We start from the raw sequence: 23,990 nt of genomic DNA on the forward strand, positions 1-23,990 counted from the left end.
ATTCCTTGCAGTACTGGATACAAATGACAGATTCCTTAGGAAAATCACTATTGGACAGTCTGCAACAGAGAAAGGCTTCACACGGACGGTAATTGTTCCCTTTTCTCACATGTTTAAAAAGTACTTTGAAAAAAGGAAGTTTCTGTAGCTCCAGCTATTTTCATTTTTGACCATTATCTTGTTAAAAGAGAAAGCAGAAACTCTCAGCTGAGCAGTTAAATTTGCTACCAGTGCTGTGTTTAGTTGTAATTGTCTCTTCCCTCCTTCCCTGTTGTCTCCTGAATATTGGCTTCCCAAACTGGGATGTCTGTGGTGTAACAGGGGTGCATGAGTGCCCTTTGTAAAAGCTGGTCATGACAGTGGTTCATCTTCACTACTGCAGGTGTTTTGGGTGGGGTTTATCCAGCCAAAACTAGACACAGAATCTGAGCTTGTCTAGATTAATTGTATAATCAATAGAGTAAAAGAGGCAATTGGGCTGTGACTCCCCTCATCCCTTAAGTAACTGTCAAATTTATAGTTCAAATGAATTGTGCTCAGAAAAGCCTCTTTCTTTTGACTTGAAATGTCCTTAGGGTGCTTAGCTTCCCTAAGGTGGAAGTGTCTGCATTATGTCAGATGAATTTTACCCTACATTTCCTATAGAATCTAGTTTTTCTGCTGGTGGGCTTTTTGTCTTTTACTGTATTATTTAGCAATGATCAGATGAGTTAGTGAGCTCAGTCTTCAAAAATATAATTTGTTAGTGTTACGTGTTCTTACATGAATCACTAATGTTCGTGCCAGGAGAGACACGTAATAGCAACAGAATGAGTAGGTTTTGTTTAATTTTGCAGGAAAAAAAAATCTAGTTTAAAATGGCCAAATTAAATGAAGTGTTCTGAGAGCAATGCTTTGGATTTCTTGTATAGTCTATGTCTTTATTTTTTTCTTTCTTTTCTTTATTACAATGGTGATGATTTGCCTTGTTTCAAGAATTGAACAGAGGCAAGAATTGCTGGGAGGGAATGTTAATGAGTTCATGTCCTTCATTCATCTCTTGCAGGCTCAGTTTGACATCACAGTGAGCAGTGAAATCATGGCAGTCCTGGCCCTGGCTGATGGCTTGGATGATATGAAAAAGCGATTTGGCAGAATGGTGGTAGCTTCCAGCAAAAAAGGACAACCAGTTACAGCTGATGACCTTGTAAGAGTCATTGCCATTAAATGCTTTTTCCTATGATTTCTGAAAGTCCTTGGATTAAAAAGCAGAGACACAGTTGTATGAGAAAAAAAAAAAAAGAAATTAACATATAGAAGAGCAAAGATAAAATCCTGGCCCCTGCAGTTAATGAAAGTTATTTTCCTTCAGTGTGGCACCTTCACACCTTATCCAGAGAGGGTGTGTGTGTGACCTGTGCAGGGACAAGGGTCCTATGGGATGTGCTGTGGGTCAAGTTGCAGCAGGCACCATAGGAGTTACAGGGAAATACGTGGTGGCTTCTACATAAAAAGCATGTTTGTGAATCAGAAGAACTCAAAATGCATCCTGCTGGCCATCCTATTTCTTAGGCTCCCTGGAGTGAGGAAAACATTGAGCAGGAGCAAAACGTTCACAAATTCAATTACAGACAATGAAATATCTTCTTCTGAGAGTCTGTGAATGCTATAAAAGCCAAAGCATTTGCAAAAAGTGTGTGTTCTCTGTAAGGCAGCCTTTGATGAGGGACACAAATGTTTAATTTCCCTTCATGAAATGCTGAATGTCATAGTGCTGGGGATGCCTGTTACCAAGTGTGTAAAGCAGCCCTAAGCAGCCGTTGCAAGCTGCAGCATTGTTTTGCAGCTCTCCCTCCAATAATTGTTAGTTCTTGGCAGGTCTGTGGAGTGTGTCAAATAGCATTTTCCCAAATGGTGCTTCAGCATGGTTTCAGGGCATTGCCCTGTGTCTCAGGCACTTCTTCCTGACCTGTGTTTCCAGCTAGGTGGGATGGGGCATTAAGGCTTACCCAGCTCTTGCTATCTTGCTGCCGTTTTTTTGTTTCCTTATGTGCTGGGGGGATGTGGGAGTGTTGTTTATTTGTTTTACTTCCTCCCAGGATAAAGCTAAGAAACAGTAGATTGATGGCCTGACTCTGGCCTTGCAGGAAAAGTGCTTGGCTGGAACAATTTATCTGTAAATCCCTATGTGAGACATTTGTTGGGAATGAGAAAGAGCATGAGCCAAAGTTCTGTAGGCAGCTTTGAGATTTTAATTCCTACACCTAGCATGCTGCCAGTTTAACTTAAGTAACTGAGTTAAACCCTTTTTCTGGAAAACAGGAGTGTTTCTTACTGCCCATCAGCCGTGTAGGCAGATGGTTTGGCTTGGGAGTTTCTTCGACTGTTCTGTAGAGTCCAGGTGATAGAAGTCTTTCATCTCTTTTTTTTTTAACTTTTTAAAGAATCTAATTATATTTAATTGTTCATTCCAATTGCAGAACGGAGGATGGTATCAGACATCCAACAGTTTCTCTTGTCTGTTATATTTACACTTGATGGCAGCCAGTGGCTCATGTTGTTAGGACCATGTTACCCACTCCTCATGCAGGCAGAAATGTGATTGCAGAGACCAGGCTGGGTCCTGCTGCTGTGATGCAACCAATGTCATGAGTGTGCTACCAGGAGGTGCAAAAAAAATCTGGGAAGGAACATGGAATCAAAAACTGACTCCAGGTTTTAGGGATGGGATGTATGGAAGTGCACTGAGCAACACAGGTCTGAAATGTCGCCATGGAAATCTTGCTCTGCAGTTTTCATTATTGTGGAGATGAGTGAAGTTTAAAGCTTTTCCATTAAATGTTAAATAAGCTTTCATGTGGCAAGATTGAAAGTAATGAAACAAAGCAGTGAATGTCTTAGAAGGAAATAGTCTTTCATGTCTTTGAGTGCTGCAATTCAGTTGAAATTGCAAGAGAAGAAAAAGAGATTATGGGTCAAGGTTTTCATAACTGCTGTGAACATTTGGCTCAGGACTCAGGACAGCAATTTTAGTTACTTTTTCAAGTACTGGAAAACAGCTGGTTTGGTTTCCACTGGACTGTCAGTCACAAAAATGACCAAACCCACATCTTCTCTTCCCAAAGCACATGGGGATGAAATCATAAGCTTTGGTTGCACAGGAAGCAGAATTCAGCAGGGTATGTGGCTGCACCTGGGAGGAAATGTGGGCTCCAGTGTTTGCCTTTCATGTCAGCCTGGTTGTTCTCATCAGCACAGAGGTTCACTTTTAAAGTTATTCTGCACAAGAGACTTGAGCAGAATGTAGCAGGTTGTTATGACATTTTAAGGCCAGTATGTAGACAAAGTTGCTGAAAAGAAGGAAGAAAAATCTAGGTTAAATGGACCTACAGAATTTAAGAACATTGCTTTCTGCTGCTGAATGAGCTGCAGTAAACCATACTTACTGAGAGGTTACTCCCTTGCTGCTCTTACCTGCTAACCTTGCCATAGCATAGAAATATGAATTAATTATTCTTTATGCTTTTGCTACAGTCATGGCCCAGCAAGGTCACAACCAAGAGGCTGCTCCCACCAGAAATCACAGATCATTTTACAGGAATGTAAATGTCATTTTTCAGCTCTGCCCTGACTAGAGTTCTATGTTGAACAACTTCTGGTTCTGGTACCAAAAGCCCTCGAGGACAAAATCAGAGCCTTTACACTGCATAGGAACCATCTCAAGGTCTTGGTACATCTGGAAACTGATTGTCCTTTTTTCTTTTAGGGTGTAACTGGAGCTCTGGCTGTCTTGATGAAAGATACTGTTAAACCAAACCTCATGCAGACACTAGAGGTGAGCACAGGTTATTTGGTTCTTGGCTCTGAGAAGGCACTTAGAGCAACTGATTTAGTTAATTCATCACAGTCAGTGTGGCTCTGCTCAGCTCAGAGTTGGGGGCTCACTGTGGTTTTGTGCTCAGGACTAGGGGAGAGGGCTGGGTTCCTTCTAGGTCTGCCACTGGCACGTGGGATGACCCTGAGCAAATGCTAAAATTTGCTGTGTCTTTGGTCTGTTGTCTTTAATGTCAAGAAGTGTTTTGGGAATTTAAATGGTATGGATGAAGGAGAATGACAAAGAGTTGCTGGGATTTAGCCATCCTTTTCCTAAGCGGATTAATACCTCCACTTGTGGAGATTATAATAATCCTGTTTGCCCTGTAGTCCTTATTGCTGATAACAAATGTCTGATCAGAAGGCTTTAAGATCTGTCTTCTAAAAGTGTTTTTCTTTACTTTCAGATACCACATACTTAGCTCCTGACATTCTGCATATTTGCAAAATTGCACTTTCTGATTTCCTCTTTCTCTCCCTTCCACATCCCCCTTGTTCTAGGGAACACCAGTGTTTGTTCATGCTGGACCTTTTGCCAATATTGCACATGGGAACTCCTCTGTGTTGGCAGACAAAATAGCATTGAAGCTTGTGGGTAAAGACGGTTTTGTAGGTAAGTGTGTGGAGTGTGGGGTATTTTTGTTTGCTTTTTGTTTTGGAGGGATCTTCCTTTTTTTATCATGACTATCTTTGGGCTTTTTCAATTTTTTTTTTTCTTGGGAGAAGTTTCTCATTTATATAATCAGAGTATGATTTCTCCACGCAGAAATCTTTCACAAACTTCTTTTTTTATTTCCTACTCTAGTTACAGAAGCAGGATTTGGTGCAGACATAGGCATGGAGAAGTTCTTCAACATTAAGTGCCGCTATTCGGGTCTGCGGCCTCATGTGGTGGTGTTGGTTGCTACTGTCCGAGCTCTGAAAATGCATGGGGGAGGACCTGCAGTAAGTACTGGGGAAGGCTTTCAGTGGGTCTGAGGGGCTGTTCCTGTTGTTCTGTTCCAGTCCCTTAAAGCCTTGTAGCATCTGAGCAGCTTGAAGTTGTCGTGAAATTCAAAGTTGTAAAAGGAATTGATATTTCCTGGTTTGTCGGCAGCTTCATTGTAGTATGTTACAGGTCCATACCTGCTTGTTTTATTGCCCTAGTGAAGTGCCTGCATGCTGGGCCACTTGTAACAATTCCAGAGTGAGTCATGTGTTTTATCATTTAGTCTTTTTTCCTTCCTTTTATTTTTTCTTAGAAATAAAAAGGATCAGCATGGAGTAGAGTGTTGTATCTCGATAAGAATCAAGTGAGGATTGCCGTCATGGATAAAAGTCTTACGGGACTTTCTCTTTTTCTCCAGGTCACTGCTGGGGTACCTTTGCCAAAGGAATACACAGAAGAGGTAATCTTTAAGCTGTTGTGACAGTGGACCAGCTAACTGGTGATGACATGATGGTGTCATGCAGTGCATGCCTCGATTACTAGTGTGTCACTTATTTAGCTGCCACAGAAAGGCTTCTTCATACAAGCTGTAATGTTCTCTTTTTTTTTAAATGTTACCTTGGCTCTGCTCTTTCAAACATTTATTGTCCTTGACCTAGCCAGTGTTCAGAGCCTTTTTTTCTCCTTAACTCACACAGTTGTCTGTGTGCTCAGTTTTTCATAGTAGTATCTAGTCTTGTTTCCCCAACCCTCTCAATGCAGAGTAATTGCTTAGCTGAAATATTGTCTCTGAAAATATCCAGAGTGCCTCTCTAATTACTCTCCTCTTAGCAGCAGATTTTGTTTTTATCCCTCCCTCATTTGCAAACAAGGAAAGTGAACTAAAGTCTCACCTTCCATCCTTGTGCCTTGAATGGTTGTTTATCCTTTGGGTGATTGATCAGGGTCTTTACACTGCTGCAGCTCTTTCACTCATGGAGTATATATTATCCTTTGCATAGGAAGGGATGAAATGTCTGAATTTCCAGGAATAGTCTCTGATGCTGCAGAATGTAAATATATGTAAACTGAAAGCTGTTGCTGCAGACTTCAAATGGATGTAATGAAATTCACTGCTGGTGATATTTAATATAGAAAGAGAAATATGTCAGAGAGGAAACTGAGGCTTTTCTGCGGGGAGTTAATGAGAACAGGCATTAACTTTTTAAGCATAACAAAAGGTGATAAAAAATGGCTTCTCTTACCTTGACTTGGGAGCTGAAATAATGATCATTAGAAGTACTCACTCATTTTCCTGTCTCCTGTCCAAGAGCTTGCAGTGGTCTGGACTGTTCCAAAAGCAGCACTGGGGATTTGCCTTTGTGGCAAATTTTGACATTTTTACCGTTGCCTTTTGGTTTGGTGGGTTTGGGAAAAAAGGTTCCCTGCCCCTGATGAAATGTTCTTCCTGCTTGCTGCCTTCTCTACAGAATCTTCAACTGGTGGCAAAAGGCTGCAGCAACCTCAACAAGCAAATCCAGAACGCGCGGATGTTTGGTGTCCCGGTGGTCGTGGCTGTCAATGCTTTCAAGTGAGTGAGCTGGGACTGGGGGGGATGCAGGGTGTAACACTGTGGCATTTCATATACTGTGTTTAACACAAACTCTTGTTCTCAGGTCTGTTGTTGTGTTGTTAGCAGCATTTCCATAGAGTCATAAAACCATAGAATGGCCTGGGTTGAAAAGAACCTTAAAGATCATCCAGTTCCACTCCCCTGCCATGAGTTAGAGATACCTTTCACAAGATGAGACTCTTCAGAGCCCCATCCAGCCTGGCCTTGAACACTTGGGCAACCTGTTCCAGTGCCTCAGCACCCTCACAGTAAAGAAGTTTTTCCTAGTATCCAATCTAAACCTACTCTGTCAGTTTGAAACCATTCCCCCTTGTTCCTGTCACTATGTGCTCTTGTAAGAAGTTTTTCTCCAGCTCTCTTGTAGCCTCCCTTCAGATACTAGAAGGCCACAGTTTTGCATTGTTGGAAAATGCATGAATTGGGCTCTGCATGTGGTACTGCACAGCAAACAACCACTGTGTAGTCTTTTTATGCAGCAGAAATACTTCGAGCTGTGGTGTTTAGCTGATGCCAGCCAAGGAGGAGGCTGTGGTGGATAACCCCAGCTTTCTGCTAGCTGTGATTTCTTGGGACACATTTTGGATCAAGTCAAGAATGAACATTCATTTACTGTGTGTGCATCCTGGTACAAACATGCAAACTTTCTCCTTGCAGGACAGATACAAAGGCTGAGCTGGCCCTTGTAGTACAACATGCAAAGGAGGCAGGAGCATTCGATGCTGTGGAGTGCACTCACTGGGCAGAGGGAGGGAAAGGAGCCCTGGCCCTGGCCCGAGCTGTTCAGAGAGCATCCCAGGCACCTAACAACTTCAGGTTCCTCTATAATGTGGAGGTAGGAACTTGCACTATTGCAGAGATGCTTTGTTTATATCAGTTGGTTTCACTAGCTTAAGTTGTTTAGGGCTAAAAGGCTGCCTGAGAAATTGAGAAGAAGCATGGTGTTAGAACTGAAACATTGATTCCATGAGTCTCACAGACCTGGTTAGTCAGTTCTTACTGTTTTGGCTACCCATTGAAATATTGAAACGTGTTTTGAAAACTCTCAGAGAACTCTGTGTTTTGTTCTACAGCAAATGGAATTAAGCCTTGTGTCTGTAGAAGTGCACTTGATGACGTGTGGAGGATCTGAAACTGCTGTGATGCTGCAGGGCTTTGTGCCTTGGCCATGCTGACTTGCCTTTTTTGTTTTCCTAGCTACCTATTGTAGACAAGATCAGGCTTATTGCCCAGCAGGTCTATGGGGCAAGAGACATTGAGCTACTTCCAGAAGCACAGGAGAAAGTTGCCCTGTACACCAAGCAGGTGAGTTTTCCACACCACCTGGTAGCAGTGGTGCTTTTCACTCAAAATTATCATACTGAGCAGTGGTGTTCAAGCTGTGTTACAAGGGAATCCTCACTCAAATTGTGTCCTTATTAAATGCTGCTGTGGCAGAGGAAGAAAACTATATGGGAATGGAGAAACTGACTTTGTCTTCTAGTGAAGAAGACAGAACCCACTCATGTGGCCCAGTACCACCCATCTGTGATAGTTTTGGGAAGAAGGGGTATGAAGATTTAGCAATCTTTCCCTACTATACTCTCCAGTCTTTCAGCATTTAGAGAATTGGGGAATTACAACTCATTACGCTGGTTTTAAATAGTCTCTGATTATTTTTCCATCTTGTTCCATTGAGATCAAGTTCCACTAATCAGTTTTTGAGTCCATGTGGATTTTTGTCAGTCACAATTATGTTGGGGAAAGAGTTCTGTGGGTTATACAAGACTTAATGTGGAAAGTTTTTCAAGTTTTGAACCTGCCATCTGGTTGTTGAATTCAATGTTTTCTGGTTGCTGTGTTGCTTTTGCTCTTGTCAAGTGTGACATTGTTGTAAATTTACCTGCTTCTGCATTATTGAGGGTCTTTGAAGAGAAAAGCGATGTGAGGACTGGCAGTTCATTGGCTGCAGGGTGCTGTAACCAATTTTCCTTTTTCAGTCCATTTATTACTGGCAAATAGAGCTTCTCACTTTCGTGCTTCTTATATATTCCTTTACAAGTCCATCAAAATCCCAAAGGCATGCAATTGCCACTTCCTCACAACCTGCAATTGTATTGATCAAACACTTCTAATTAACTGACTTCATCTGAACAAAACTTTAACTCTGAGCTGTTCAACATTTTGGGAAGAGAGTAGGCTGAAGAGAGTTGGCTGTCAATGTTGTATATCCAGCACTTCCATAACATTAATCTTTTCCTCAGCTGGATGTGCCAAGGGACACAGTGGTTCTTTCTTTAGTACTTAATGGAGGGTGGGGAGAGAATTTGAGAGAGAAGGAATGGGGATGTAGAATGATCAGTGGATCTGACAGGCTGGGGATGAAGCACTTGTTGGGGAATAAAATGCCTGATGTCTGCAGAGAGTGGCACAATAGAGCAATTAGATTTTTGTACTGGAAAAATTACTGGTTTTTCCACTTATGTCATTCATTTTCTTTCTCTTTTCCCAGGGATTTGGAAACCTGCCAATCTGCATGGCTAAAACTCACTTGTCATTGTCTCATGACCCTGAACAAAAAGGAGCACCTACAGGTTTTGTTCTGCCAATCCGAGACATTCGTGCCAGCGTTGGGGCTGGGTTCTTGTATCCCCTGGTGGGAACGGTATGTGGGAGCTGTGGGGTGAGGGAAAAAACCTCCTGTGCATTCCAGGAGTCACTTACTGTTAAATGTCTTAAATTAGGAAAGTCCTTGTCCTTTACAGTTGGTGTTCTAACAGTCCAGTGTATCAGATGCCTTAATAGGGTTTTTTCTCAGGGGGAAGAGGGAGGCTGAAATAGACCATTTCACATTTGAATAATTAGCAAGCCCCTGCTATATTCCTCAGGTCCCACATCTCTCTTTTCATCAATTTTGAGAAAAGCATGTGCTCTGTAGTTTGTGAGTTGTAGGAACAGCAGGCTGGTAGAGGGAGGAATTCTTGCCCCACCTGGTTGCTGTTGTGACTTTCCATACTGGTGAAGCACTTTGCAGGTGACCTTTGTGTGCAGCTGTGGATTGGGGCAGAGCAAGGCAACCCCTCCTAAGCTTACAGAGCAGATGTCTCTGGATGAGACCCCTCCAAGGCAAAACTGAGCTCTGCTATCTGTCATTCATCAGGTTCCCCTCCTCTTTGGTTCTCATGGTTTTGCTGACCATCTGTTTGCTGTTCAGCCTGCAACAATTCCAACAACTCATTTCACTGTGCCCTTCAGTTTTTAGTTTCTGTTCTTTGATATGATTGGCATATTGTCAGCTGAGAGGGAAGAGAGTAGCAACAATGGAAACAGGATCCTGGAACAGCTTTGTTATGAATTGCCTGGCAGAAAGGGGAGCTATCTGCAAAATGAACCCACTTCCACGTTTGCATCTGTAGAAACAGCACTAGGATGAAAAGATCCACTGGAAATCTTACCTGGGGAATCTCTTCTGGGCAAATGTTGAGTAACTAGTTAGATTACCTTAGGGCATGAGGCAGTTGGAGCAAGCAGCTCCTTTTCATATTTATTAGCCCTGAACCTTTTTCTGAGGTCTTCATGGCAACATGTTTGTAATAATAAAGTTTCAGGAGCACTACTCAGTGCTTCTCACTGAGGTGCATGACTCACTTGATGAAGTTTGCTGATTTAAGAGTTGGATCCTCTCTTCCTTCAAATGCTAGCTAGAGCCAAATATTGTCTGCCTTTTTCTTTTAACTCTTTTTTTAAATAAAGGTAGCTAAGCTTTCCAGATTATCCAGCATCAATAAGGTAATCACATCCTGATTAAAGTCTGGCTCATCCATGTTCTAAAGACTAATGTGTGTTTTGGGATAGAATGAAAGATAGCATGCCTGTTCCTGTTATAAATGGCATTTTTTGCAAGCCAAGATTTAGTCCAAACAATGATTTATTTTATTATTTATTCCATAAGCATTGGAGAAGGAAAGGGTACACTGCATTAATGAGTAAACAAGAGAGAGATGTTTTCAGACATTAAAACTAGCATTTTGGCTCTTTTTCTGATGTCTTCAGTTTCTATGGAGTTGGACTTTTTCCTTTCTGCTGCTGTACCCATTTCCTAATGTTTTCTTGGCTATGTAGCAAATCATGGTGTTAATTCTGCCAGAGTTAACAATAAGTCTTCTGGCTGGGACGTGATCACTCTTCTGTGGTGTCTAAAACCCAGGGAATGGATGTCCTTTCAAGAAACAATCTGAGATGTTTTGAACCAGATCACTATTTTTAACCCATTCAGCAGGGTATGTGTCAGCCTCAGAATAAATTTTAGGCAGCAGCCACTGAACTGTGAGCTGAAAATGCAACAAATATGTAGCTCTATGCAGAAGCTTTTAGGATAAATGTGAGGTGAAATTAATCACTGGTGTGTGCTTATTCTTTTTATCTGAAGTTAATCACAAAGGCACATCAGGCTTTATTTTTTTCTCAGCTTCTGAGGTTTGGAATTTTCCTTTCTGGCTTAAAGTTGAAACTGTTGTACCTCCATGAAATACTGTGAAATTTTAAAGGAAATATAATTTCAAAGGTTATCTAGACTTAAATAAATCATTGGACTCTGATTTGATTTCTTTTCTGGGGCTGCTGCTGAATTGAAAACAATTCTGTTATTCAGCTCTGGTTTTTTTAGATCCTAAATGGCATTTATTTTGAAAGATCCACAAGAGCAACAAATATATATTTGGTTGGTATTAGTTTTATTTGAAATCTTGCAAGGGATTTGGTTATACCCAGGTGGTCTAAGTTTTTCTTGTAAGTAAAAAGTGTAAATTGCCCTGTGTTCTTTTTGAGCACATGTGGTATTAAAGGGGAGGAGGATAAATGAGAAAAAGTTCATTCCTTCAGCTCTGAAAATAACTGCATGAAGCATTGTAGACACTTGTACAGAAAATTAGTAGCCTGGATGGAAATTATTCTGCACTGCATGGAAATTTGGGGTTTGAGCAGACTGCCTTGAAGTAATAGATAGCAGAGTAGCCACTGTGGGCTGCCCTCTGGATAGGAAAGGAGGAAAAATTGACTGTTCATTTCAAAATAGAAAGTGCAAGAAATGGCAAAGTCAGGCACATTTTCAGCACCTCCTACTCTATTGAATGTCACTCTCTGAGCTCCTGCTGTGGCCCTCTGAATCTGGAGGTGGAAATCTGCAAAGCTCCATGATTCTCCAGTGGTACATAAATAAATAGGAAGTTTCTTGCTCTTCATGGCCAGAGACTGGGAGCTGAGAACAGGAAAACCCCTCTGGGCACTTTGAACCTCTTAATATTTTCTTGAGATGTTCTTGAGAGCAAAATATTTATACAGCTGAGCACAAAGACAAGGAATGGGGGTCCTGCCTGTGACCCTCCTCTTCTCTCTCTGGGAAGGCAGTGGCTCTCATAAAAAGCTAATGCAGCCCCAGAATTCATTACAAAGAGGGGACTTTAAGTGATTTTTACCTTTGCATGACCCATGGAAGACTTGCAGAGGTACAGTACATGTGGGACTGGTGTTAGCCCTTGTAAATGGCTGAGGAAAATGGGCTGGGACTCCAAAAGCTCCCTGACCAGTTTTGAGAACTGCAGAAAAGACCTCACCAACAGAGCTTTGCCTTCTTGCTGCTTAGCTTATTATCAAAAGGAAGATGGGAGGTAATTTGATTAGCGTGCAAAATACTTGCTCAGGGAGAAAATACCAGGTTGCCAAAGAGATGTTTAATCTAATGGAGACAGGCATAACAATACTGACTGTGAAAGCTGAGGCAGGGTGATGCAGATAGAAAATGAGACCTTTCGAGTTCTCCCTTTTTATAAAAGCACTTAATGACCACTGGCACAAAGTACCAAACATGGTCACAGACCCTTGGAGAGTCCGTGTTCAGCCTGTGTGTGCTGCTGGGCTAAATGCTGCCTTAGGGGAGGGGAAATGCTGTCAGCTGCAAGGATAAATCAGGCCAGGTGTAGTTCCTGCCAGCCTTGTTCTGCATCCCTTAAACTGGCTACTCAGCAGTGGGACAAGTGCAGAGGACTGGCCTGAGGCAGAAGTGCTGGCAGCTGCTTTGTGAGCTTCAGCTCTGCCTCTGAACAGCCCTTCTGAATGTGTTCCAGTAATTATTCCTAGTTATTTAACATGTCTAGCTCTAGATTCTCAAGGAATTGTAATCAACTGAGACTTTACAGCTGGCAAAGTTGTATTAAAATTTGTATCTTCACTTCAGTACTCAGAAAACTTCAGAAGTAATTGTCTCATTACAGCAAAGTCCATGAACACTCCTCCAACAGTGAACTGGTCAGCTGCATAGCCAAGTACATTGTCAAATCTTGGGCACAGTTACTTGCAGCTGCAGAAACCAAACCTGATATTCATAAAAAGCAAAAACTTCATATCTGTCTACTGAGCCAGGAGTTTCTGATTCTCATGGGGTGCTTCAAAACAGGCCATGACCATCATTCTTTGGTCTGTTGGTGTTCAGGGAGCTATTGCCTCCAAGTCTTCAGTATTGGATCTTGTGCCCAGAAATGCTGCCACTGCCACTTTAACATTGTGTCTCTTGTTGTCCAGATGAGCACTATGCCAGGACTTCCTACAAGACCCTGCTTCTATGATATAGACCTGGACCCGGTGTCAGGGGAAGTAAATGGGCTCTTCTGAAAGGAATGATTAACCAAAGGTTGGTGTGTTCTTGAAGGCCTTCAATATTTGAGCTTTATTTTTGCAAAGATCTTGAGATAATGGAGTTAAGCCAGTCCCATATTATGCCATATGTTTCCAAATGACATTTTATTATAATTCAGCCTGAAAGTTGCCTGCAGTACTATGTAATAGTAATTAAATTTTATTTTTGTTTTTAGCTCCCAGAAGAACACCTGATGAGTCATGTAAATGGAACTGTGCTCTCATCTTTTTTTTTAAAGTCAGAATAAGATATCAGTGAGAATATAGTGCAAGAAGTGACTGGAAGGAGGAGTACTGAAGAATCAACCAGTAACTTTTAATCTGTAATAATTCTTAAACTGCTGTCTTCCAAGCTAGTTGACACTGAGCATATAAAGCAAGCTTCCTCTACAGACCTCCCGCTTCATGATTGTAGCTGAAGCAGAATACAGAAGCTTGGGTTTAATGTCCTCTTTTGATTCAGTGACATGATTTTAATAATTAAAAATCCTAAAGCTGGAGCTGTTTGAAACAGTCTTGGGACTTTAATTGTCTTAACCATCGGGGTTTTGCAGCATGTATTATCTTAAGAAGTCTTGCTGGCTGCAGTTTCCCATTTGCCACGCGGAATCCTCTGTTCCTCTTCTCGCACCACGGGAGAGCCTGCTGTGCCTGGCACTGCTCCAGTGTCATTTCAGAGGAGCTGGGAGGATCCCCTTCACTTCCCAGGGCTCTCCACAAGTGCTTCCCCTGCCTTCTGCTGGGAGTTTCACCTGCAGGCACCTGAGCCACATCAGATGGCCCAAGCCCAGCTGTGACTGCTGTGTTCTTCTGTCAATGGAAGGGAAGCTCTGCATAGCAGATCTGGAGGGACTGGGTCTCTGGCCCATATCTGTGGCTTCTACCAGATGTGTCCTTTGAACCATTTCCTGCTCAGCCCTAAGTGCAGTTACACCACTGACAGGCCTTGTTTCACATGGTACCTTTTTGATCAATAGAAACAACGTGAATAGTGATCAAGTGATTTGTAGCAGGTTTTGTCAGCAGGCCAAAAATCATTTTGTAACATGAAGATAGCATTGCTGCCAATTTTTTAACTAATACAAATAAACTGGCAAATACTTCAAGTGCTTTTTGGGTTTTAATGTATGCACTGAGATTACTGAATTAGAATTTATTTCTGTGTTTAACTACACACAACAGCAATCATTGTATTGACAAGTAGGAGTGATTATTGCAGTAATAAGTAGCCTGCAATGCACCAGGGTGTGTGTGTGTTTTAATCTGGTTTCCTTCCCTGGATGATGTATGTTGTCTGTAGGAAATAAACTACCTGAATTATTCTGTGAATGTGAGCTACTTGCATCTGACTGCAGAATATCTGAATTAACAGTCATGAGGCCCATCTGCTTGTATCAGAACTGAATCTAAAAACATTCCAAATTTGGTGAGAACTGGGAGGATCAGGATGTAGGTGTGCACCAACGTAGGAGAGCATTTGTAGTACACAGATACTGTGTGTGAATATATATATATATGGATATGGATATGGAGAGAAAGAGATCTCTATCTCTTCAATTATTCAGGAGGGGAGAATAATTACATAAAAGTTACCTGGTTGTGACACGAGCAGACAGAACACTTAAAATGGTTATGAGAGCATTTGAGATGCATTCACAGCCTCCTAAAATATTCCTTTTGATGTTATCCAGCCAAAGATTTCCTGGCAGGCAGGAGAGCAGGCTCAGTACCCTTGCAGGGGGTCAGGAGGGGCTCCCCCACTGCTGCCCAGCCCCTCGGCCTGGCTGAGGCTGCCTCTTCACCTGCAGCTCCTGGGCCCAGCCTTCCCTGGGAGCAGGGTGCCAGAGCGGATGCTGCCAAGTCTGCTGTCAGTTCCTACATTTAATCTTCCCTGCTACACTGCTTTCCTGCAAGTGCTCTGTGTTCCACCTTCATTTTATGCTTATGAAAGATGGGATAAGTGCAAATTTATGCTAAGATTAGCCTCCTTTTAGTTTAGCATGAGATCATAGCCATGTGCTTGAGAGAGATGGTTCAAGAGGTTGCTAGTCCCCCTCCTGCAGTGAGGCACAGTGCCGGATCAGGAACGAGCTTTTGAAGGGTTTGCTGCACAACAACAAAGCACAAGGGCCAAAAAACAGCCCCAAGCATCTCCTGAGATCAATGGGGAATGTTTTCTAACCTGCACTTCCAACCTCTCTTTTCTCTTGCAGGATGGATACATAAATAGGTTATTTTTTTAATACTCTCCTTTGCAGCTTAGGGTGCCAGCTAGGCCTTGTCCTATCAAATAGGACACAGAGGACACTTAATTTCTCCCAGCTAAGTACTCAGTGGTTCTCTTCTCCTCCTGTTGCTTAGAGAAAAAACTAATTATGTACAAATTTCTTCTCTGTGGGCTATTTGTGGGCCTGGTCCTTAGCTGGTGTTATGGCCATCCGTCCCTGTGCTGTGCTGTTGTGAGAGCACTGCATCACATCCTGTAAGAAATATCACAGATTTATGGTTTTAGGTACTTCTGGGGACAAGAAAGAGGAGGTGTTGCCTGGCTGACTTGTGTGTCACCAGCACCACACAAAATCCAGCTGGGCCAGAATCTTCTGCCCAGTTTACCCAACTTCTGATCCTGATGCTTTCTTTGCTTGCCTTTTATTCCCCTTTCACCACAGCCATTGGTGCTGCCATCTGCCCCTGGAGAGTCAGGAATAATTGGATTCCATGCAAAGTGCTCCCAAGGGGATTCATGGCAGCTTGCCTCCATCACACCACCACATTCCCCAGCCTCACATTACCATCCTCATTGTCTGCTTCCCTCCCTCCTGCCTCCAACTGCAACGAGGGAAAAGCTCCTTGCATTGAAGGGCCTCACTTGGCTTTAATAAAGCAGTGGATCATAATTAGAACCCACCACCCACCTCAGGAGAGAAGCTGTTTCCAAATGAAGTTTATTATCCTGAGTGAATGCGAGCAAACACATCTCAGAGGGGAGCTTTTAAAAAGGCAATTCCTTGTGATGCTCAATGCACTTTTTCAGCCCTCCTGGCTGGCATTTCAGCCCAACTAATCCATTTTGTACCTTTTTTCCCTTGAAGAAGCTGAGGAGGGGGGAGGCCATGTGTGTTTTTCTAAGCCTGGCCTACACTGGAAGCCACTTGCAAGTTCAGAGTGCTGCTTTGCTCAGTTTCTCGTGTGCAAACATGCTGTGAAGCAGTTAATGTCTGTAAAGCCTTTGTGGGCGTCAGCTCCCCGTGGAGATGAATGGGGACGTTCGGGCATCTCAACTGCAGTTTCCTGTAGTTCATCAGCTGCACTTGGAAGTCCTTTTTCTGGAGGCCCTCCCATCAATCATCACAGCTGGAGATGTGATTTTTTTTAAGTCAGATCTCAGCTGCTTTGGAGAGAAGAAAGGCTCCGATGAAAGAGGCACTTTATCTGGTGTTTTGGGCATGGATTAGTTTGAAGCCAAGAGCTGGCTGTCCTTATCTCCACCTCCAAAGGTGTAGCTCCTGCAGCACCTCCAACAGTGAGTGCTGAAAGCTGTGAAGGTTTTAGGTGGGACACAAAAAACAGCTGCCAAGAGCAAGACCCCCTCCCTCCCCACCAAGCCAGGAACCCCCCAGCGGTGCCTCCTCCCCGCGGGCTGTGCTCCGGGCTCCCTTACAGTGCCTCCTGCTGCCGCTGCGATCCAAACTACAAACCGCAGCTCGATTGCTGGGAGGACCTTCACCTCGAGCTGAAGTTGGTGGTTTTCGGCTCTGCAGCTGCTGTGCACAGCCTGCGAGAGGACGGAAGGCTCCTCTGCCAGCGGGTAGGGATCCTGCCCCGCCAGGAGAGGGATGCTCTCCCGCCACAGGGCGGGATGCTGCCCGCCAGGGGAAAGGGATGCGTGCTGATCGGCGAGCAGGGAGCGACGCTTCCCACAGGAGGAAGGAGGCGGCGAGCAGGTGCCGGCCGGGGCGGGGGGCGGGCCGGGGGCTGGCGGGGGGCGGGGGGCTGCCGGCAGCGCCCTCCCCGCCGGCTCGGGGGGCGCGGCTGTGGCGGAGGCGGCGGCGGCAGCGCAGCCGCGCGGAGCGGAGCGGGGCCGGGCCGGGCCGGGCTGCAGGTGAGGGCGCGGGGGGCGCGGGGCCGGGGCCGGGGCCGGGGGCGGCTCCGCCTCGGGGGGACCGCGGGGGCCGCGACACCAGCGGGGTCCCGGGGCCGCCTCCGCGGTCGCTGCCCTGGGAGCCCCGCACGGCCTCGGAGGGGTCCGGCCGTGGGGGGCTCCCCGTGCCCGGGCGGGGGAGCGGCGCTGCCGGGCGGGTCCTGCTGCGCGCCCGCGAACGCCCCCAAAACTTCCCGGGCGCGGGGGCGGCGGAGCCGGGCTGCGGGATGCGCTCGGGGCACCGGCTGCTGCTGCGGGATGCGCTCGGGGCACCGGCTGCTGCTGCGGGATGCGCTCGGGGCACCGGCTGCTGCTGCGGGATGCGCTCGCACGGCTCTGACAGCTCCGCTCGGTTTGCCCTTAAAACAGCCTCCTTAAAATCATAATAATTTTTTAAAAACCCAGATGTGCTGCGGGGGAAATGTGCGCCGGAACCCCCTTTTAATCACCCTACTCCTGAAAAGCAGAGCACGAAATGCCGTGTAAAGCCCTACCCGGAGCCCCCGAGCCCGTCCTGCAGAAGTTGGTCTGTTTGTGGTAACACCTTTTTGCATCGTTCTATCCAAAAGGTTCTGATGATATTTCGAGGCAGAGCTTTATTCCTTTTTTTTTTTTTTTTTTTTTTTTTTTTGCTGAGGTTGACACACATCTTACAACATCATGTCTTTGATGAGCACACACGGTGTTAATTGAGGTTGCCATGGGAGGCATGCACGTAGTATAAATAAGCTCCCTTCTTGCCATGTGATTTCGCTTTTGTATTCCTCAAGCCTCCTTTTTGTATTCTCTGTTTTTGCATATTGTCATATGGTGCATTAAAGATAAAAATATCTGCTGTCTCAGGGTGTAATTTCCCTAGCTGGAACTATAAGTGCATATGGAGCAGTGGGGAAAGGATTTAGCAAACCGTAGGAGAAGGAAATATGTGTGTGCCTGTGTAATAAGTATTCGCCATAATATGGGCAGTTATATAAAAAAAGTCGCTTTTTACCACATAAAATAGCAAATTAGTGCTTTCTGTGATGGAACATCACTGGGTTGACATCTTGTGGCCTTATTTTGCCTTTGGATATTGATGCTAATTAGTGAAAAAAACCTGCTATAGTGCATCCTGACCTGGTCTGCCTCCCAAAAGGAAATGTTTAGGGAGAAAAAACTTTTTAGTACTTTTAAAAAATTTCTCTACGGGTCTTATCACTCATTTATTGTGTTCCAGATAAAAAGATGAAAGCCTCGGTCATGCTTTGCAGCAAATTTCATGTAACACGCGAGGGGAACTGAAGCAGAAACCAAAGCCAAGGCAAAGCAGCATCTGACCTTGTCACTGGGGGGCAGAAAACAGCCGCTGCTTCCACTGGTGCTTCCATCAAGCTCCCTGGGCAATGTGGAGTTGCAGAGAGCTCACAAAGTGCAAGTTCCTTCCAGGTCCGTGGGGTGAATAAAAATTGTTAATTCTTGGCTTGATTTGTCATCCTTTGGGGGAAAAAATAAAGGTATGTCAGACTGGCCATTATACAGTTAGACCAAGCACAACTGGAAGTGGGTTGCTCCAGAGATGAGAGTGACTGAGGCCAGCAAAGCCAAGGAGAAGCCTGTTCAGCTGCACATCTACTCGGGATTCCTTGGAGAGGTGATAAAGTGAGTAATAAGGCAAAGTGGGAGTTATAAAGTCGATGCGACAGCTCCAGCAGAACTTCTTCTCACTGCCACATAGGCTCGTTACAAAGCAACTAACATTATTTGGAAATCTGTTTGAGGAAAAAAATGCACTTTGAGCATCTCTGCAGTTCTTGTATCTGAATCATTGATCAGGAAAATCGGCAGCACAACGCCAGCAAAGGAGAAGAGAATATGGTGAAGGCAGCTAAGGAAATTGAAATGGAGAACCCAAGAGAGGCAGAGACTCCCAGCACAGGGGCCACATGTTCCCCACCAGAGGAACAAGCAAAAAAACCCTCCATGCTCTGTTTTAAGAAGCGGAAGAAGCCCTGTAAGAAGGAGCTGACTGTGAAGGATGCGTGTGAAAGAGCCTCAGAGGAGAAAAGCCAATGTGTCAGCGCTGACCAAGAGGAGCCCAAAGCTTCCAATGCATCCCGATCCTCCAAAGGAACCTGGGCAGCCATCAAAAACCTCGCCAGGCCTCAGAGAAGGCAGAAGTCCTCCTCACGGAAGAAGGTGCCCTCTGACTCCCAAGTGCAGCTGGAGGTGGATGCTGAGGAGAGCTGTGCACCAGACCTCCCAAAGAAACGGGCGAGCTCTGGGGTGAAGATGCCCTGTGTGAGGTTCTCCAGAGGTAAGAAAAAACCCAGCCCCTCAGAAGCAGTGGAGGAGTCAGAGGGCAATGTTCAAGCCAATGAAGTGATGGGTGTTGTGAATAAGGCTGCTGAAGAGCCAGAGGATTTGGCCCCGACAGACAAATCTGAATCCCTCAGCCCAATCTCTGCACAGGAGGAGCAGGATACGGTGAAGCAGGAGCAGCATGGAATGAAGAAGGAGAAGGATACAATGAAGGAGGACCAGGATACAGTGAAAGAGGACAACCATACAGCAAAGGAAAGTGACACCTCTGCTGGGAAGAGTGAGCCCTTGACAGAGCCCACACGTGATGCAGAAGAAAATTCAGAGTGCACTGTTCAGTTGGAGATAACCAGTTCAGAGACATTTGATGAAACAGCCCAGGACAAACTGCAGGAAGGGAGTCTGCCCCCAACCACCAACGCTGTGGAGGGCAGGGCAGTTGCTCCCGAAGTGCCTGCTTCTAAAGATCAACCTGACAATGCCCCTGAAATCACAGAGAGCCAGGAAATCCCTCATATCTGCAAAGAGATGCCTGAAAGGGATGAATTGGAAAAGAGCATAAATCTCTCTGAGGAGTGCAAAGCCGAGGAGACTGTAACTGATTTCAGTGAGTTGGCATCCAGAGGTGATGCAGCCAGTGTGCAGGAGGCAGTGAGTGTGCAGGAGGCAGTGAGTGTGAAGGAGGCAGTGAGTGTGCAGGATGCAGTGAGTGTGCAGGATGCAGTGAGTGTAGAGGATGCAGCAGGTGTGCAGGAGGCAGCAAGTGTGCAGGATGCAGCGAGTGTGAAGGATGCAGCAGGTGTGCAGGATGCAGCGAGTGTGAAGGATGCAGTGAGTGTGAAGGATGCAATGAGTGTGAAGGATGCAGCAGGTGTACAGGATGCAGCGAGTGTGAAGGATGCAGTGAGTGTGAAGGATGCAATGAGTGTGAAGGATGCAGCAGGTGTGCAGGATGCAGTGAGTGTGCAGGATGCAGTGAGTGTGCAGGATGCAGTGAGTGTGAAAGATGCAGTGACTGCACAAGAGGCAGCGAGTGCGCAGGATGCAGCGAGTGTGCAGGATTCAGTGAGTGTGCAGGATTCAGAGAGCATGAAGGTTGCAGCAAATGTACAGGATGCAGCAAGCATGAAGGATACAGCAAGTATGCAGGATGCCATGAGTGTGAAGGATGCAACAAGCATGAAGGATGCAGTGAGTGTGCAGGATGCCATGAGTGTGAAGGATGCAACAAGCATGAAGGATGCAGTGAGTGTGCAGGATGCCACACGTGAGCAGGATGCAGAGAGTGCACAGGAGGCAGCAAATGTGCAGGATGCAGCAAGTGTGCAGGAGACAGTGAGTGCCCAGGATGTAGCAAGCATGAAGGATGCAGTGAGTGTGAAGGATGCAGTGAGTGTGAAGGATGCAGTGAGTGTGCAGGAGGCAGCAAGTGAGCAGGATGCAGAGAGTGCACAGGAGGCAGCAAATGTGCAGGATGCAGCAAGTGTGAAGGATGCAGCAAATGTGCAGGATGCCACAAGTGTGCAGGAGACAGTGAGTGCCCAGGATGTAGCAAGCATGAAGGATACAGCAAGCGTGAAGGATGCAGTGAGTGTGAAAGATACAGCAAGCCTTCAGGATGCCACAAGTGTACAGGATGCAGTGAGTGTGCAGGAGACAGCGAGTGCCCAGGATGTAGCAAGCGTGAAGGATGCAGCAGGTGTGCAGGAGGCAGTGAGTGTGGAGGATGCAGCAAGTGTGCAAGAGGCAGCAAGTGTGCAGGAATGCTCCAGCCACCAGATACTAGAAGCAACTGCAGGTGCTGGTGTCAGTATTGTCATCACCATCACCGAAGCTGAGGACTCTGACAACACCGACTCTGACCAGGCCTATGAGCCGTCCCCAGTTTTGCCCCCAAAAAAGCAGAAAGGGAATAAAAAATCGAACAGGAACACTGATGTTGGTCAAAAAGAAAGCCCCGAGGCTGGTGGTGGTCCCCAGGCGGAGGAGAAAGGTCTGGGTGACCAGGGGCACAGAACTGGGGAGCAGTACGAGTTGCTCCTCATAGAAACCGCCTCCTCCCTCGTGAAGGCGGCCATTCAGTCATCCATAGAGCAGCTGGTCAACGAAATGGCCCTGGAACAGAATAAGCACAACAGCTTTCTGTGATGGCAGCCTTGCCCCAGAGAGGAAGGGCAGAGCAAGTGATTTCGAGCTCCATTTGGCCTGCGGGGTGTGTGGAGAACTGGGCGAGCTCCCGGGGCCGGGTGTAGTAAATTCTGCATGCCCGTTCAGTTGTGTCCATGTGAAACGGACCCCGGGACGTGGGCAGACCCTGCTGAGGGCAGCGCGATCCCTGCGGCTTCAGACAGCGCCACTGACCACAGCTGCGGAAAAGCCAAGGTGTTACAGTGACTGTGTTTTCATTATTGGCACATTTCTGTCCCGGCCTCCTTTCTGCTGTCTCCCGTGCCCTGTCTCCCCGCTGTTCACGCTGTAGATTGTGCATACCGTGTGTTGGGAGAAAGGCCCTGAGGGGCAGCGAGGGCCCGACTGCTGCTGGGCTGGATGCGGGGCACGCTGAAACGGCTGGAGGCTTGCTGGGCCTTTATCGCAGATGAGGAAGAGCGAAGCGTCTGCAATATTAACAAGAAAACATCAATGCCAGGCTGTGCTTTGTGCTGTGAACCGGCCCTCGGTACGCACGGGCGGCAGGAGCCGGCGGGTTCCAGCGAGCTCTCCCCTTCCTTCGCTCGGCCTCTGCCCCTGTCGGGAGCGGCCTGTGCATCTCCAGACATGCTAAAGCTCAGCATCAGCCTCGCCTCGCTGACCCCGGGCTGCGCCAACGCCAAGAAAGCGACAGCGCCTCGTCTGCTGGGGGGGCCCTTCTCGCACCATTGAACTCGACGGGCAAAATTCCCTGCGGGATCACGGGCGTGGGCTCGGCAGGAGCAGCCGTGCCGCCGGCAGCCCCTCTCCTGGCCCGCCTTCCTCCGTCCCCATCCCGGTGTCGTGCTGAAGCTCTCCTCAGATGTAGCATATTTTTTTATACATGGCATGTGATATAAATAGCAGTGAGCTGCATGCGTGTTAGCAGTCAGCATAGTTTGGGAAGCTGCAATGTGCTGCCGGCGCTGGGATTGCTTTGATTTGGTCTGAGTGCCGCTGGCATCCCCGGCTGCTGGCGGAGCCCGTCCCGCACCGCTCCCCGCTCGAAGCCCTCCCGCCTTCGTCCAGCCCAGGCATCCCTTGGGAACCGCGCGTTATGCCCGGCTCGCTGCCACACCAGGCTCTGGCACGCCACGTAGCTCCCTCTGAAACATGCAGGGAAATGCTGGAGCAATCCTACCGAAGTCCTCAGGGAAAAAAAATCCCAACATGAGGGCCTGAGGACATGGCTGGAAAATGCCTGGACAAGCCTGCTGCTGTCAGACCCCAGAACTGCCCTGCCCGAGGGGTTTGCACCAGCGCAGGGTTTGCACCGGTGCAGCGTGTTTGTGAGCATCACCTCCAGCTACAGGCACTCCAGGAGAAAGGGGCCTTTTAATAACATGGGATTGCATCTGCGTGGCTGGGATTTGTGTCCAGCTGTGGGCAAGGCAATGTGTTCCTCTGAGAAAATCCTCCTGCGTGTTCCTCAGCTGGCGCAGTAATAGCAGCCGTGCTTGGTGATTGCTCACTGACCGTGTGCTGAGATTTCTCTTCCCAGCACAGACTTTGGATTCCTGCTAAAATACAAGGGCTGTACCTGTCCCTCCTATCTGGTGCACAAACATGTTTTAAACCTTGATAAAACATCTCCTCAATGTCACAAGAGGACTGCGAGCAGCAAGAGCCACAGCTCATCTTTGTGCAAGTAAAACTTAAAAAAACCCAGAGGGTGGTAAAGAAAAAAAAAGTGTTTTTTTCTTCCTGTGAATTTGTTTATTAAGTTATCAGCTATTGATAATTCAGTGTGTACAATTTTAATGGCTTTGTACTTCATACTGGTCCTTCCAGGTATTTTGCCATACTTTTGAAAAAGGGACTTTTAAAGGACTTTTAGATGGACATTTGGAGCTGCCACAGCACCCTGGGAAGAGCCATCCTGGTGCTGGGAGAGGCTTTCGGGATTACACTGGGCACTGTGGCAGGCTGGTGCTGAGCAAAGTGCTGCAGCATTGCTGTGGGATCCCACTGGAGTCAGCTGCAGAGGAGAATGTCCAAGCTTTAGTAAATAAACACAAAATTGCCCCATGGGGCCAGGCTGTCATCCTCTGTCAGGCTGCTAAGCTGTTTTGGGAGGATTTGGTGTTATTTCAGTACTGCCTTTTAGGTGAAACACATCTTCAAAAAAGGAGGAGAAAGGCAGAAATGCCCAGTCCAGCCCTGCCCTGTGACTTGCTCCATGTCGGGGGCTGGGTTTGCATCCTCTCTTGTATCTGGTTTTCCCTCTGTTACAGCTGTACATAGAACTGATGATTATTTCATTAAAGCTGAATGTACCTGTTGTTTTCTTGCCTTGTGATTGAGTG

At 46.2% G+C, this 23,990-nt stretch overlaps 2 protein-coding genes across 2 annotated transcripts in view; both read left to right on the plus strand.

Moving 5' to 3' along the window:
- MTHFD1 (methylenetetrahydrofolate dehydrogenase, cyclohydrolase and formyltetrahydrofolate synthetase 1) overlaps nucleotides 1–14,368 on the plus strand; it is a 40,181-nt gene extending 25,813 nt beyond the window's left edge. Inside the window, exons 17-28 of the mRNA XM_084208501.1 lie at nucleotides 12–88; nucleotides 1,046–1,186; nucleotides 3,746–3,814; nucleotides 4,354–4,465; nucleotides 4,658–4,797; nucleotides 5,199–5,240; nucleotides 6,250–6,350; nucleotides 7,047–7,224; nucleotides 7,587–7,694; nucleotides 8,881–9,033; nucleotides 12,945–13,053; nucleotides 13,235–14,368. Of these exons, the coding sequence (XP_084064627.1) occupies nucleotides 12–88; nucleotides 1,046–1,186; nucleotides 3,746–3,814; nucleotides 4,354–4,465; nucleotides 4,658–4,797; nucleotides 5,199–5,240; nucleotides 6,250–6,350; nucleotides 7,047–7,224; nucleotides 7,587–7,694; nucleotides 8,881–9,033; nucleotides 12,945–13,034 (1,211 nt within the window). The 3' untranslated portion in view covers nucleotides 13,035–13,053; nucleotides 13,235–14,368. The remainder of the gene's footprint in view (nucleotides 1–11; nucleotides 89–1,045; nucleotides 1,187–3,745; nucleotides 3,815–4,353; nucleotides 4,466–4,657; nucleotides 4,798–5,198; nucleotides 5,241–6,249; nucleotides 6,351–7,046; nucleotides 7,225–7,586; nucleotides 7,695–8,880; nucleotides 9,034–12,944; nucleotides 13,054–13,234) is intronic.
- Nucleotides 14,369–19,050: 4,682 nt separating this feature from the next.
- AKAP5 (A-kinase anchoring protein 5) lies at nucleotides 19,051–21,645 on the plus strand (the record flags this gene model as incomplete). The annotated part of the gene is made up of 3 exons (XM_084207977.1): nucleotides 19,051–20,152; nucleotides 20,297–20,568; nucleotides 20,803–21,645. The coding sequence occupies 3 exons, from the start codon at nucleotides 19,051–19,053 to the stop codon at nucleotides 21,643–21,645; spliced, it is 2,217 nt and encodes a 738-aa protein (XP_084064103.1).
- Nucleotides 21,646–23,990: the final 2,345 nt, after the last annotated feature.

The sequence above is a fragment of the Fringilla coelebs genome (genome assembly GCF_963513975.1).
Source record: "Fringilla coelebs genome assembly, chromosome: 6".
In the NCBI taxonomy this organism is placed as follows: Eukaryota; Metazoa; Chordata; class Aves; order Passeriformes; family Fringillidae; genus Fringilla; species Fringilla coelebs.